This window comes from Danio rerio, chromosome 20 (genome assembly GCF_049306965.1).
Source record: "Danio rerio strain Tuebingen ecotype United States chromosome 20, GRCz12tu, whole genome shotgun sequence".
NCBI classification, from domain to species: domain Eukaryota; kingdom Metazoa; phylum Chordata; class Actinopteri; order Cypriniformes; family Danionidae; genus Danio; species Danio rerio.
Genome location: NC_133195.1, coordinates 58,522,501 through 58,540,000, shown reverse-complemented (window position 1 = coordinate 58,540,000; position 17,500 = coordinate 58,522,501). Strand labels below are relative to the sequence as shown.

At 41.2% G+C, this 17,500-nt stretch overlaps 1 protein-coding gene across 13 annotated transcripts in view; it reads right to left on the bottom strand.

The window, feature by feature from the left end:
* Nucleotides 1-17,500, bottom strand: part of pak5 (p21 protein (Cdc42/Rac)-activated kinase 5) — a 94,819-nt gene that overhangs the window by 38,019 nt on the left and 39,300 nt on the right. For all 13 annotated transcript variants that reach the window (XM_073932328.1, XM_073932324.1, XM_073932318.1 and 10 more), the window contains 1 exon segment: nt 3,550-4,299. In XM_073932328.1, the coding sequence (XP_073788429.1) occupies nt 3,550-4,299 (750 nt within the window).

Genomic DNA, 17,500 nt, shown 5'->3' with positions numbered 1-17,500 from the left:
GTCTGTACAGTAATGTGTGTGTGTGTGTGTGTGTGTGTGTGTGTGTGTGTGTGTGTGTGTGTACAGATACAGTAGATTAGTCAGGAGCACAGAGTAAACTGATCAGCTAATCTAACACTGAAGATCACAGCACACACACACACACACACACACACACATCATATGAGAGAGGAATGTTCAACTAAACAGCAGAGATCAGGCAGTTGCTAGGGTGTTCTAGGTGGTTGCTAAGGTGTTGCTAGGGTATTCTAGGTGGTTACTAAGGTGTTGCTAGGCGGTTGCTATGGTGTTCTGAGTGGTTGCTAGGCAGTTGCTAAGGCATTGCTAGGTGGTTGCTAGGGTGTTCTGAGTATTTGTTACGTGGTTGCTTAGGCATTTCTAAAGTGTTGCTAGGCTATTGCTAACACAAACTAGCATGGTCCTAGTATAAATTAGCATGTTGCTAGTATGTTTGTTAGGATGTTTCTAGCGTGAGCTGGTATGTTGTTAGTATGTTCAATGTAAAGTTGTAAGTTGATAGGTCATCAGTGGTTGGCAGAGTGGTAGTCTGAGTTAAATGAGCGTAACCTTAAGTCTGTATGACAGTCCGGTGGAAAGTTACGAAGTCATACATTTTGGTCCAGTGTGAAGTCAATGGGACTCACAATGGGAGTCAGTTTTTGGAAAATCGTTAGTTGGACCAGTTAGAAAAGATATAGCAACCCGAGTCAGAGCAGTTTGGAGGTTTAGAGTTAGTTTGGTAGTTGTAGCATGAGCGGTCTACAAGGAGAAACAAATAGAAATCAGTCTCAGAAGAGGAATATGACGTGTATGTAGTATAACAGTATGTGGCTTTCTCGAGTCACCACAATGAATGACTGTATTTCCATTAGTTAACGTTAACATGAGGAAATGCTGTAGGAAGTGAAGTTTATCTATAAACTAACGTCAAGAGCATCACCTGCTTATGATTGACCACAGCCGATCCCGCATTATTCAATCTATGATTGACCAATCAGACGATTCCTAAGCCACTATAAACACCCTGAGCTCCATATCACAGCCATCTTCATTTAGAAGAATCCTCCCTTCCACCTGTACTACTCCTCCTCCTCCTTTCATAGATGGGTGGCACGGTGGCCCAGTGGTTAGCACTGTTGCCTCACAGCAAGAACGTCACTGGTTCTAGTCTTTACCAAGCCAGTCAATGTTTCCATGCAGAGTTTACACGTTTTCCCTGTGCTCACGTGGGTTTCCCCCATGGTCCTCCACCTTTTCATCACCGCGGACCGATCAATGGTTCTAAAATTTTACCACGGAACTGGGGGATTTGTAGGTTGCTAGGCAACCATCAACATTAATGTCACTACTATACAAGTTTTATTTCTAAAGAGAAATGACAAAGCACAGCAGTGTTTGGGTGTTCTGTGTTTGTCAGATAACTAGTCTGCCGAAATGTGTATGATCTTTACAAGCTGGAGCTGATCGCTCAGTTCTTGTCACGTGACTCGCGGTGCTCTTCATTCAGTGTGTGCGTCTGTAAGGCGCGTGCGCGTCAAGCCTGTGCAAACGCACTAAGTACAAAAGCCTCGTCATTTCATGAGGTGCGCAACACGGCGCCAGGTGAAAGTCAGCCGTCACGCCGCTTGCACACACAGGCTGCACACCTCCGCTGGGAATAACGAACCTGCAGGAACTCTAGAAGAGATGCGATATACGAACCGCCCCTATAAGGCCACCGTCATCTGCAATCTCCAGCAGTTGATCTGCCTGCACAGATATGCTGCATTCACCTGATTTGTTTTGACTAATGGGTTGCGGATCCATTGCAGATAATAAATAACACAGAGATAAATAATGATTTCTTGTGCGGCCTGGTACCAATTGATCTATGGACTGTAGGGATGTGCGGAGCAGCCGGTATTTGTATTTGTATTTGTTGAGGGGGAAAAGTATTTGTATTTGTATTTGTATTTGTATTCGAGTAAAATTCAAAATGGCGCAAAAATATATATTTTTTCTATTACACTTCTAATTTACGTTATAGTGAAAGTATTGTTTAATTATACCCATTATATAAATTATAGATATGCAATATTGGCTGTTGTTTTTGAACATGTGATAAGAAATGTCATTGAAAAGAAAATAACATAGAAGCCATTATCTCATCCATGGTTAAACCAACAACTAATAAAATACCATTGTGAATATTATGAACCCCACCACCACCATTCTTGTTGAAGTCACTGAATAGACAGAATAAAAACAAATAATACTTCAAAAAACTGTTCTTCTTCTGAAAGAACTTTTTTCCAATGGACAGAATTCCAAAAACTAATATTAACTAAATAAATCTAAATAAAACCCTGCCTGGGAGATCTGGCAGAACAAAAGTATTCTATATATTACTAAAAGATACAGCCCTGCTATTGTCATCTGCCTGCCACAAAAAAAGACACAAAGTTTGTTTGTTTATTTAGAGATATCTGCAAATATTTTTCAATGGAAGTCAATGGAGGAATATGACTAGTCAGTCATAATATATTTGCAGATATTTCCAATCTGAATTATAATTATGACAAGTCAAAATATAATTAGAGATATCTCTAAATATATTTATGGATAGTCTCAACAAGGTTTAAATGCTAAAACGGCTTGCCATACGCACAGTGGCACAGTGGAGATTTCTCTAGTTATATCCTTTCAGTGGTTTGTTATGCAGTGACATGCAGTCAAATATTTCGCCAAACAGTCCTTAGGGATACGGTGACACACAGTCAGATATTTTACCGGACAGATCCGCCACTTTTGGCGCTCATAAACAATCATAAAGCTCTCGTGCTGCTGGAATGAGGAGGTCTGCTGAAGGCGCGCAGCTGACGTGCAGTGAGGGGTTGCGTCTTTAATAAACTACGGCAGTTTACGATCACTGAACAGTAAGAATGATTAATAAATCCATATCAAACAGCCCCTTAAAAGTCACGTCTCGCTTTCAGTTTCGGGCTTTGGCGCGTTTTGCACTGAGCGTGTGTCTTTCTTTCTCTCTCTCTCTCTCTCTCTCTCACTCACTCACTCTCTCTCTCTCTCTCTCTCTCTCTCTCTCTCTCTCTCTCTCTCTCTCTCTCACTCACTCACTCACTCACGCGGGCATGCACTGTGGTCTCATGAGGAAACGCTGCTTTTTGATATAGTGTTTTTCTTGCTCCCGAATACAAATAATTTTTCAAGTATTTGTTCGAATCAAGTATTCGTAAAAACACGCTATTCGTGCCTTTCCGAATACCGTATTCGGGTTCGGCTCCACCCTTAATGGACTGGTACCAGTCCCTGGCCCGGGGGTTGAGGACCACTGCTGTATGTTATTTCAGTAAACCCAAATAAATTTTGACCAGCAGTCTTTGCTAATTGACCGGTGTGGTCTGCAGGTTTGGTGCGGTCATCACAGTTATGATCCATACTCATGGTCATTTATTGTTTATCTCCTTGTGTGATTTCAGTTAGATGTTGGGGGACTGTTCTGCACACACTCCACCTGTAAAATCAATACCCCGATTAGTGATTGATCTTTACCTTGCCGATGATCATAGCGGAGGTGTTTTCGGAGAGTCTGGGGTAGGTGTAAGAGCTGTAGGAGCCCTGCGGTGGTGCTGCAGAGAGCGCACTGATGCTGTAGGGAGCGCCGCTGCTGCCGCTGCTGCTGCTGGGCTCCTGCAGACCCGAGCCGGACCGTGAGCGCTGCCGGAGCGCCGGCTGAGGACTGCCGTGGCTGCCGTAGGAAGATTTGGGCCGCTTGTGGAGCTCACCGAAGCCCCAGTCTGCATCTGGACAGCTGGTGTGATCGCTGCGGAGTGACAGGCGGGACGGCGTGCCCAGCGGAGCGTCCCTGTAGTCCAGGCTGGAGCCGCCCAAAGATGCGCGGTAGTCCCGCCGGCCCACCGGCCCCTCCCCGCAGAGCTGTGTCCGGCTCTCCAGGTACGCATGGTAATCCGGCGGCAGCCTGGCCCACTCCGAGGCCTTCTGCGGCATGGCGTCGGGGTAGAAGGGGCTACGGATGGGGCCGGGGCCAAGGCCGGGGTGTCCGTTTTGCCGCAGTGAGGAGCGCTGCCACTCCGCCTCCACACACACTCCACTGTCCAGATCGCAGGAGTAGCGGCCATACTGCCCAAAGCCGTTCTGCGCTCTGCTGCCCGCCGCTGCTGCCGCTGCCGCCGGACTTTCCCTGCGCAAAGAGTTGGAGCGTGACACCGAGATGCTGTCGAACTCCTCCAGCAGGCCGTTGATGGAGGCGTCTCTGGGTGCTCTGCTGCCCCGCACGATAGTCTGAACACACACACACAGAGAGAGAGAGAGAAGAAGATCAGGACTGCTGGAGGAGGAGATATACACACACTGGCTGCGTCTCCATCCACAGAGATGTATGCACATTTTGGAACATCGCATAAACACCCTGGATGGAAATGCTAAGATGCACATAGATTTTGAAAATGCGCATTAAAAACTGATGCACATAACTGAGTCAAACGTTTCATCTGCATAAAGAACGACGGAAACACATTTACAGAATAAACTCCGGCATGCACACCAGTCACGTGATCCAGCTTCAACAGATCATATGAGAACAGAAATGGAGCAACATCCAGTGTTCTTTCGATATCTGACAGCACTTTATCAGACACATGTGGGGCGAAAACCTGACACATAGCTAAATATACAAACAGCCAAACACACACACACACACACACACACACACATATATATAAACACAATGTTTTTGAAGTGTTTCAGTCAGGTTTCAGGGCTCATCACAGTACAGAAACCGCATTAGTGAAAATAACCAATGATTTACTCTTAGCTGCTGACCGAGGGTGCGTCTCGCTATTAGTTTTACTCGATCTCAGTGCGGCATTTGACACCATTGACCACAATATCCTCATAAACCGCTTATATTCTACAGGTGTCCAGGGACAGGCTCTACAATGGTTTAAGTCATAACCATTATGACCGTTACCAGTGTGTGGATATTAATGGACGCCTCCACCAGTCAGCCCAGTGCAGTATGGGGTGCCTCAAGGATCAGTTTTAGGCTCTTTGCTGTTTACAATCTACATGCTGCCACTGAGAGACATTATTAGAAGACATGGGATCAGCTTTCACTGCACTGTTAACCCTTACTGTAGATTATTCAGTAAATAACTGTAAAATAGCCAGTGTTTAGCTGTAATGAAAGGAAACAGTATTTTACAGTAAAAGAAGCAGGATTTGTATGAAATTCTGTAGTGCAAAGAATAAATCACAGTAATTTACTCTATGTACCCATTACAGATATTTACTGTCATAATAAATGGTAAATTACTGATCAACCATTACTGCCCCATCTACTCTGATGATTTATGTTGCTATTTATTTTTATTTTATAATTTTATATATATATATATATATATATATATATATATATATATATATATATATATATATATATATATATATATATATATATATATATATTTACTGTTCAGTTTTGATATGTGAATGGTCAGTATTGAGGGGAGAGTGGGACATTGCATTGATGATAAGCTGAATTTCACTGCAGCCATGTGTTTTCTTTGTTTTCTTTTATGTTTTAACATTGAGTATCAGGAGTCAACCAATGCCACAAAGATCATTAAAAGCTAAGCATAAGATATGGATGAAATGCATTTAAAGGCAAAAATATTCACACAGAGCAAAGAAATTGTCATAATAATTCTTATAACTTTGTTTACGTTTCTATAATTAGTCTAATTTGCCTAATTTAACCTATAGTTCAGCTTTTAATTTGCAATTTCAACTGAATATTAGTATTTTGCTACGTAAATGACTAGTAAAAATGTGTTATTTAAAAAAATATATCTTAAACAGCACGTACATACATGTTTGCAGAGACTCAATGAATTTGTTTGGAAAACTTCAATTAAAGTAAGTAAAAGTGGCATTAACAGTATAGTAAGAAGGCTTTCCTAAAAAAAAATATAAATCATGTAATTTTTTGTGTTTTTTATTATTACTACAGATTTGGAACGACATGAGGATCAGATTAATTATTATCATTTTTTTTTCCTACGGATGAAGTTTGCATATTTTAATTGTTTTAATTAAACAATATGTGCATAATTGTGACAAATGTAGGCAGTTGCTTTGAAAATATGCTATGCTCCAGGGGTGTCAAACTACTAGAGGGCCGCAGCCTAGCATAATTTAGTTCCAGCCCTGCTTCAACACACTACCTTTAGATTTAGTTTGATCAGGTGTGTTTAATTAGGGTTAAAGCTTAACTGCACTCTTACCCTGTAGATTATGCAGTAAATAACTGCAAAATAGTCAGTGTTTTGCTGTAATGAAAGGAAACAGTGTTTTACTGTAAAAGGAGTAGAGTTTGTATAAAATTGTGTAATGCAAAGGATAAATTACAGTAATTTACTTGTACTGTGACCATAAATGGCAAATTACTGTTCAACCATTACTGTCCCATTTACTCTGATGCTTTATGTTGCTGTTTATAGAGATGTGCATTTTAAAGGCAGAAGACAATGATTTAGGCCTCACCAGACTCCCACAGGTTGTCTCATTCTAAACACAAAGGTGTTAGAAAGAGTTTTCAGAAAATGCTGGCCCTTTAAGGGAATCAGGTGTTTGATTTGTTTACTGCTGAGTGTGCTCTATTCTCTGTCCATCAATTCAGATGTTGAGTCTGATATGTTTTAGGCTTTAAATAAGAATCTACAATGAGTAAGTAAAATGTGTTCAAATGTTTTTGAGGGTTTCTAAAATAAGGCTGTGTTTTAAGTTATATTGTTGTTATCTTGAACTGTGTACTTGAAAGCTACATTGTTAGCTAGTTAGCCTCTCCTCGCTTTAAGTATATTTATTTATTGGGTATTGCATATTGCAATACTGTACAGATGCTAAAAGTTTATGCACATAAAAAACAATAAATTCCATCACCTCAGTAAGGTAACATGTGCACAGAAATCATCACAGGGAATCACAAAAAATATGATACAAATAACTATCCACACACAAAAGCTCCACTGTCCGGTCCCAGGTTGTGAGTTTGTTGCTAAGTATTTTTCAGAGCTGTGTTTCCACCTATGAATTTATATTAGAAACAATAGAAAAGTTTGTGGTCATGAGATTTTAAAGTAGATAATAATTATAACAATGAAAGATTGGATCCTTTGGATTTTCGGTGTTGCAGACTTTATTTTTGTTTTTTATAATTATTTTAAACTTTTTATTAAGAATTGACACAGTATCTGCCTGTGTTTGACAAACATGTTTCTATATATATATATATATATAGAGAGAGAGAGAGAGAGAGAGAGAGAGAGAGAGAGAGAGAGTATGTGTGTGTTCTTTTCATATGCTTATTTTTTAATTATTTGAAACTTTAAAAAAATAAAATAAATATTTTGTGTTTTTTGCTGTTTAGTTTTTTTTTTTCTTTTGCATGGTCAGCATTGAGGAGAGAGAAACACATTTTACTGCAGCACTTTCTGTGTGTGTGTGTGTGTGTGTGTGTGTGTGTGTGTGTGTGTGTGTGTGTGTGTGTGTGTGTGTGTGTGTGTGCATGCGTGCATTTTTTTATTTGATATGTGATTGTGATAAATGTTGGCAGTTGCTTTAAAAATATGCTATATACCATGGGGGTCAAACTCCAAATTCCTGGAGGACTGCAGCGCAGCAGAGTTTAGCTTCCACCCTGCTTCAACATTACCTGTAGATTTCTAACAAGCCTTAATTAGTTTGATCAGGTGTGTTCAATTAGAGTTACAGCTTAAAGTCCCAGTCACACTGCACTTTTCTTCCTCTAGACTTCCATTCATACGCATGTGAATGCTTCAGATCTGGAATGCTAGCTCATGCGAAAAATTTCACTGTTCGCAGCATTGGAAAGTTCAAGCTTGGAGTTCTCTGACCTGCGAAATCACATCATTGCTTGAGACCAATCAAAGATCAAAACATGACCTGTCTGAACAAAAATTTAAACTATGGACCAGTCGCTTGCTTTTTCAATCTCTAATTATTTTGTTTAATCCCACTACTTTTCGCAGTGCCGTATGATAGAATTGTGCATGCTCAAACGTTAGTGTGACCGCAGCCTTACTGTACAGACCTGTAATATGTAAGATGATATTTATATCTGCTGATTTCTTAATTTTGTTATACATTTTCTGTTGTATATTTGTTTGCTGCCAAAACAATAAAATGCATTTGTCTAAATTTGTATGCCTTCTATTTTTAATAACATGTAAGAATACTAATTAATTTTAGTAAGACTATGACATACTATTAATGTGTATGCAGTATAATGCTGTGAGTTGTAACCCTACAGTAAAGTAATTAACTGTACACAGTTTCCAGTTAGTTACCACTACTGCTCTATTACAGTAATTAACTGGCAACACTGTTGCCAGCCACTCACTGTAATGGTTCAGTTACAGTAAATAACTGGCAACACTGTTGCCAGCTACTCACTGTATTGGTTCAGCTACAGTAAATAACTGGCAACACTGTTGCCAGCCACTCACTGTAATGTTTCAGTTACAGTAATTAAATGGCAACACTGTTGCCAGTTACTTACTGTAACCAAACTTTTACAGTGAGTAACTGGCAACAGTGTTGCCAGTATTCTACTGTAAAAACGCCCGGTAAGGTCTAACAGTGTGCTATGCAGATGATACTCAATTATATACTTCAACTAAACCTGACGAGACGTCTGAACTGTCTAAACTAACTGAGTGTATTAGAGATGTTCAAGACTGGATGACCAACAATTTCCTTCTCTTAAACTCTGACAGAACAGAATTATTACTTATTGGGCCTAAATCCTGTACACAGCAGATCTCACAACTCTACAATTAGAGGATACAGAGTTAGCGTTAGCGCTACTATAAAAGATCTGGGTGTCATATTAGACAGCAGCTGAACATCAGATCTCTTACGTCAGAGAAACTGTCTTCCTTCATCTGAGAGATATCGCTAAGTTATGAAGAATGCTCTCCATCTCAGACTCAGTAAAGCGAGCTGATGCTTGTATGAGCTCTAGATGAGACGACTGTAATGCTCTGGTGGTCCAGCATCCTCTATTAATAAGCTTCAGTCAGTGAATCTGCAGTTCTCAGCAGCTCCAGCAGATATGTCCACATCCCCCCAGTGTTCTCCTCCTGACACCGGCTGCTGTTCAGTTCAGTATTGATCATCAATTATTGCTTCTTACCTATAAAGCTGTGAATAACCCAGCTCCTGCTTATCTGACCCAGCTTCTGTCTCGCTACAACCCAACCCGCTCTTAAAGATCTCTAAACTCCCAGAACAGCAGAGTCCACTAAAGGAGGTCGAGCCTTCTCATTTATGGCTCCTGAACTCTGGAATAGTCTTCCTGATAATGCCGAGGCTCTGGAGATTGTGCAGTGCCAGTGATGCGATCTAAGAGCAGTGATGAGATGATGCCAGCCATCAAGGACAACACACACACTCACTACACAAACACACTTCATTAAACATACACACACATCACCTGTACACTGTACAACTGAAGGATAACTGTGCTTATATATATTAAGTAATTCATTAGAGTTATCAGTAACTAATACACTTATTGTCACTAATAACTAAGTCCACACGGAATCTGTGAGTTTCTGCAGATGTTTAGTCCATCATTAACTCTGTTTTTTACTTGAGTAAATGAGTGTAGATCTATATTTATTCAGTTTTTAAACTATTTTCACTAATTTTATTGACTGATGTTCATGTGATTTATGTACAGTGCCGTGTGTACAGTCATATTCTCTGTCTTTCAGTAGAGATGTTATATCAGAGACTTGCTTTGTTTGCCAAATAAAGTGGATGTAATTGGATTTGCGTTTTAAACATTAAATAAAACTTTAAAAGATTTAATTGTTTATTTATTTAGGGTTTTAGTTAGGATACTTCCAAAATAATTCAGCAGAAATCCGCAGATTTTTACCAAAAATCTCAGCAGAAATAGCAAAAAACATCCACAGATACCGTCTGGCCATATAATAACCTTCAGCTTCCTGGTTTTGTAATCTGCATCTCTGTAGAGCTTCTCTGAAACAATAATGATTGTGAAACAGCGCTATACAAATACACTGGCATTGTACTGAACACACACACTGCCAAACACACACACACACACACACACACAGTGGGAGGGTTTCCCCAACGCCCCTTCACTAGCGTGAGCATCTCTACAGCAGCAGACGGCAGAGGAGTCGTGACTGGAAGAGACGCATTCTCTGCTCCTTTACTCAGCGCACCAGTGGGGTTCTGTCTTCTGTTGAACACAAAGGGAGATACTCTGAAGAATGCTGGAGTCATTCTGCTCCTACTATTGATGTCAAGAGCTGCTTTTGAGCAGCATTCTTCAGAGTATTGTGTTCAGCAGAATACAGAAACTCATGTTAGGTGATGTGTGCCTTTAACCCGAAACACTGAAGCATCCTGAGTACACCGAGTAGGAGAAGCTGGTCATCTGCTAATAATAACTGCAGATAAACTGTGCTGTGATCAGCTGTAGTGAGTGACCTCTGCACTTCATCAGTGTGTGTGTGCTGATCAGATGATCTGACAGATATAAATGTGTGTGTGTGTGTGTGTGTGTGTGTGTGTGTGTGTGTGTTTGCGTCAGTAATGTTGGTCTGCAGCTCTCCACAGTTGCAGATGTGAAATGTTGTTGTGCTGATTGTAAAAGGCCTCCGTCAGTCTGCATCACAGTGCTTCAGTATTCTTCATCTATTATTATTATTCCCTCCAGAACTGTCTTGATCATGTGTCTGCGCTCTCGTCTCACTCCTCCAGAAGCCTCCACATTCACCGTGTTCACTGCGTTTGGTCTTGGTGTTCAGTCTCATTTATTAGTGGAGAATCCCCACAGTGCAGCAGACCCCACTGCTCTCAGTCAGATCTGTGCAGGAGCTGAGGAGGAGATGCTCTACTGTGCAGCACTGATGGAGACGCTCCTCCACTCACTGATGATCTATTCAGTATTAGTTTGTGTCTAACTGACATCTCTGAATGGAAACACAGCTAGAAACACCTTCACACCCTCACAGCGACGCTTCTGCAGGCTACAATAGAGGAGTCCTCGTCCTCTCGCTGATCAATGATGAGTTAATAAGAGCAGCAGTGCAGTGATGATGATGATGATGATGAGGATGATGATGATGCGCAGTGGTGTGAGGAGTGTGTGTGCTACTGTACTCCTGCAGCAGACTCTACCGTGTTCACTACAGTACAGCACACTGTGCTCTTGACCTGACTCTCTGTGGCCTCATTCATCTGACACTGCAGTACAGGACCTGAAGGACAACCGGCAACGGCTTCCAGATAACCCACGACCCAGAACACACGGGAACTAAACAGCCCAGCACACCGGCAGAAGGAGAACACTGACTGAACCACTGACCGCTGCAGAGCGACGCCACTGACGCATCTCATTATCAAAACAGCCGGTTGCCATGGGGTTGCTAAGTTGTCGTTAGTGTTTTCTAGGTGGATGACAGGGTGTTGCTATGTGGTTGCCAAGGTAATGACATGAGGTTGTTTTGGTTTTCTAGGTGGTTGCCAGGAGGCTACTATGCTGTTGCCAGGGTAATAGTATGAGATTGTTTTGACTTTTGATTGCCAGGATGTTGCTATGTTGTTGCCAGGGTAATGACATGAGGTTGTTTTGGTTTTCTAGGTGGTTGCCAGGGTGTTACCATGTTGTTGCCAGGGTAATGACATGAGGTTGTTTTGGTTTTCTAGGTGGTTGCCAGGGTGTTACCATGTTGTTGCCAGGGTAATGACATGAGGTTGTTTTCGTTTAATAGGTGGTTGCCAGGGTGTTACTATGTTGTTGCCAGGGTAATGACATGAGGTTGTTTTCGTTTAATAGGTGGTTGCCAGGGTGTTACTATGTTGTTGCCAGGTTAATGACATGAGGTTGTTTTCGTTTAATAGGTGGTTGCCAGGGTGTTACTATGTTGTTGCCAGGGTAATGACATGAGGTTGTTTTCGTTTAATAGGTGGTTGCCAGGGTGTTACTATGTTGTTGCCAGGGTAATGACATGAGGTTGTTTTGGTTTTCTAGGTGGTTGCCAGGGTGTTACTATGTTGTTGCCAGGGTAATGACATGAGGTTGTTTTGGTTTTCTAGGGGGTTGCCAGGGTGTTGTAATGCTGTTGCCAGAGTAATCACATGAGGTTTTTGTTGTATTCAAGGCGGTTACCAGGGTGTTGCTATGTAATTGCGATGATATTGATAAATGGTTTCTAACACACACACACACACACACACACACACACACACACACACACACACACACACACACACTAACACGAACTCTGAAAAGCACACTAAAACACTTGTCTAACACACAAACACTTACATAAACTCTATCACACTACTGACACACACACACACACACACACAAACACTAACTCTGAAACACACACTTACACACTTCTCTAACAAGCTCTCAAGCACACAATTGTAGACTAACACACTCTTTTAACACACGCACTGACACAGAGTGTAAAAGCACACAGATCTATATTAGTAATGTGCTGTGTGTGTGTGTGTGTGTGTGTGTGTGTGTGTGTGTGTGTGTGTGTGTGTGTGTGTGTGTGTGTGTGTGTGTGTGTGGAGGTGAGTGGGGTTAATTAGGTGTCGTCTCTCTGTCAGACTGGAGTGTGTGTGTGTGTGTGTGTGTGTGAGTGAGGGCCGGTTAGCACTAGCGCAGCAGTGACAGCAGCTATATTTCAGCGCTCTGCCGTGAGCCGATAAGCTGTAATAGATCCGCAGCGGCGTCTGCAGGTACAGGTGCGCACGCTCCAGATAAGCCCAGCATTACCCTTCAGCCTAATGAAGTGTGTGTGGACGTAATTAATGACAGAGCCTGCGGACACTGCTGCGCTACAGTACAGTCCAGCAGCCACACACACACACACACACACACGGCCAATCGCACAACGCTGACGCAACACTGCTGCACCCGCAGTGACATCACACTACACAATACAGCAGTACGGCACACACACACCCACACTACTACACACACTACTATATGCATACTCACACACTACTAAACACATACTACTGCATACACACATCCACACTACTAAACACACACTACTGCATACACACTCACACACTACTAAACACACACTACTGCATACACACTCACACACTACTAAACACACACTACTGCATACACACTCACACACTACTACACACACTACTGCATACACACTCACACACTACTAAACACACACTACTGCATACACACTCACACACACTACTATACAAATCATGTTGTTGGACAGTGCTATAGTGACGATGCTCATGTGTTCCTGCATATAACTGATCAATAACATGATCTGTTTATACACACACACACACACACACACACACACAAACACACACACACACACACACACACACACACACACACACACACTGTCTGAGGAACAGATAAATATCTTGTCCTTCATAAGGGTGTGTGTGTGTGTGTGTGTGTGTGTGTGTGTGTGTGTGTAGAGGAGTTGTTGAGGTGTGATCCGAGAGAATCACAGTAAAAGAGAGAGTGGAGCTGCTCTGCTGCCATCTGCTGCTTACACACACACAACACACACACTCTCTAAATATATACACATTTTAAATAAGGAACCACACACACATTAAATACACAAACTGAAAATACACACACACACACACACACACTCATAATACACACACACACACACGTGCACGCACACACACAAACTAAAAACACAAACGCACATACACTCATACTACACACTTGTAATACACACACACTTGCAAAACATGCTGGAAATACACACACTCACACTAAACACACAAACTGAAAATACACACACGCTCTCTCATAATACACACAAATAATACACACAATAATAAACACACCACACACACATGTCCATAATACACATACACTCATACATACACATGTACACTCATGATACACACACACACACATAATACACTCATACATGTTATGAGTGTGGGTGTGTGTGTATGTATGAGTGTATGTGTGTGTATTATAAGCATGTGTTTATGTATGTGTGTGTATTTTGAGTGTGTGTGTGTGAGTGTATGTGTGTGTGTGTACGTATACACTCACACACACACTCAAAATACACACACATACATAAACACATGCTTATAATACACACACATACACTCATACATACACACACACCCACACTCATAATACACACACACTAAACACACACCTCACTGCTACAGAGACTAGATGTGATTAGAGCAGCTCTGCTGCCATCTGCTGCTCACACTCAGATAATACACACACACACACACACACACATAATACACACACAGACTGAGTACACACCTCTCAGTCTGCTGTGGATGTGGTTGGCTGTGGATCCACCTCTTGCATGAGCTGCAGGTGGGCTGACTGATGTTGCAAACTGATGTTTCCTTATTACATTACTCTACATGGTCTGTGTAGTCATGCAAGCATTTGTTTGTAAAGCGAGTAGTTTGACCGTTTTCTGCCGTTTATTATTCCTAGTCATTTCTCCCACAGGCGACTGAATCAGAAGTTCTGAAATAATCGTGAACACAGCCGCACTCCGCACTCTAGGATAAGGTCAATACTGTAGGCCTGTTAACAGCTAAAGCATATGGATTTTATTTTGACTTGTAGCTTGTGACCCTAAAAATTAATATGCAACCTGAAAGCGAGTTATTAAATTAGGCTAAATAAATAAATAAATAACATAACGAGTTGGCCGAATAGCCTAATGGCTTATGGTGGCGTTTGTACAAATGCCAACCGGACGAATAACGAAAAAAGCAACTCACTTATACAACACACTCTTCACACAGCCTAACATGAACCATCATTTCCCTTTAAAATCTGAATAAAACTACTGTGGGGGAAACCGGAGCACCCAGAGGTAACCCACGCACATGCAGGGAGAACATGCAAACTCCACACAGAAATTCTAACTGAGACGAGGCTTAAACCAGCGACCTTCTTGCTGTGAGGCGACAGCACTACCTACTGCGCTGCACCACAGCTTCACCCCGAAAAGCCAAATTCTCCTATGAGAGTGATTATAGCGCCTCCTGATGGTGAATGCGGCAATACTCACGGCAGGTATTATTTGATAGTTCGGTCATTTATTTCACTGATTTGGCAACCGTCAAATGTCATCAGGGAAACGGTTTGAATTTTCGTCTAGTAGAAAAACATTAGTGCTCCATTTGGGACGACACCACACACATACACTCTGCTGTTGAGTGTGTAAGTGCATAGTGCATGAGTGCGCAGTGTATAGTGCAGGGGCGCCCCCAAGGGTAAACTCTGGCCACCCCTGTGGCCACCCCAATATGGTTTTGCTGTTGATATTATTAACTTATATGTACTTATATAAATTCATAATGTTTTTATAGATAAATAAATAACATGCAGCAACTAAATTATTGTTGGTGCCACTAACGTAGCTGATACACTGTCCCTCTCTTCCCCAGTGGTGGATTATAATATGCTAAATCCCAGGGCGGCGTCGCAAGTATCTTGTTGGGGGCGGCACGCGGAGATGGTGCAACAAAAACATCCCCTAGTAAAAGCATTGGGATACCATTTACTTTATGCACGTGTGTTAACTTAGAGTGGCAATCCCAGAATAAAGACATTAAGGGCCGTTCACATCTTTTGCACGCGTTCTCTCTGTGCAACCGAAACAACGCTGGTGAAAGCAAACTGACACATGCGCGCAGAAAAGCATTCCCGTGCGGCTCACGCACTCGTGTGTGAATCCCGGTTGTTTACATGCACGCTGATAAAACTATAACTGATAACTAATATTCATGCAAAAGGTTCCCTAAGTGATCTTAGCATATCACTCTATTACATTGTTTTCCAGTAACATTTAGGATTGATGTCTGTTATTTATTTAGAATGATAATTGTGTAATAATAGAAACATTAATTGTATTTATTTAGAATAAATATAAGTAAATTTTTATATTTATTGAAAAAAATAAATGTAACTATTTAAGGAGGGTAGGTTTATGGGGTGGTTCGCCCAGGGTGTCATCTAAACTAGAACCACCACTGCCCTCCCTGATCGTCGTTGACAACACACACACACACACACACACCTTCAATAGACAGTAATGGCTATGTAATATTTACCTTAAGGTACATCAATAGAAAAAGCTGCATTAATAAAGTGGCTCAAAAAAGGATATAGATAAATTATATTATTAGGGTCTGTATAGTGAGTGTGTGTATATATAGTAATGCCTTTTGTTCAGTTTGTTCACTTGTTTGTTTTATTATTTAACTCATTAATCTCAATTAATTTTAGACGTGGCATATACTGTATGCTGTACAATAAATGTATGTGAAAAATAACTGAAAAGTTATTTCTTTATATGAGAAGTGTTTTTAAACTAAATATTGATTTTTATTTGGTTTGCACATTTGCTGAATTATTTCAAGGAATAAATTGCGATATTGTAAGACTAATTAATTAAATGAATTAAAATCACATTATTTAATTTACCAGAAACAAAAATATAACATTACACTGAATTAATTTTTTTAGTGTGCCACCCCAAGATTTGGTGTGGCCTCTTCTGGCCACCCCTATGAACATTTTCTGGGGGCGTCACTGGTATAGTGAGCCAGTTGAGACGCAGCTAGACTCTGTTTTGCTACATTAATGCTTTAAGATCTACCTGTATCACATTTAGCTACTCTTATTTAAAGACATGTAGCATTTGACTTTTTCCTGACGCTGATGTTGGTTGGGTAATGAAGCGTGACGACTCGGTTATGCTGATTTCACTATATTTATTCATCGGCTACAGAATGATGGGCTAGTTTGCATGTGTGGACATCTTCACCTTAAACTTTACACATTTATATTATTTGACATCAAACTGAAAGAAATAAGGAGAATAAATAATGAGAAAGAAGCAAATCTCCTACACAGCTCTGCTGATGACAGTCAGATCTACTGAGCCTTACTGCCTAATGACTACAGCCCCACTGACACCCTCTGACAGTGTAGTCATGTCAAAGCAGTCAGTAAATCAGCATACTATCATCTCAGAAACATAGCAAGAATCAGATGCTTTGTTTCCAGTGAAGATTTAGAGAAACTTGTTCATGCTTTTATCAGCAGCAGGGTGGATTACTGTAATGGACTCCTCACTGGTCTTCCTAAAAAGACAGTCAGACAGTTGCAGCTCATCCAGAACGCTGCAGCCAGAATTCTGACTGGAAGCAGAAAATCAGAGCACATCACACCTGTCCTCAGGTCTCTACACTGGCTCCCAGTTACATTCAGAATAGAGTTTAGAGTATTAATACTGGTCTATAAATCACTAAATGGACCTCAATACATTACAGATATGCTCACTGAACACAAACCCAACAGATCACTCAGATCTACAGGATCAAATACTCTAGAAACTCC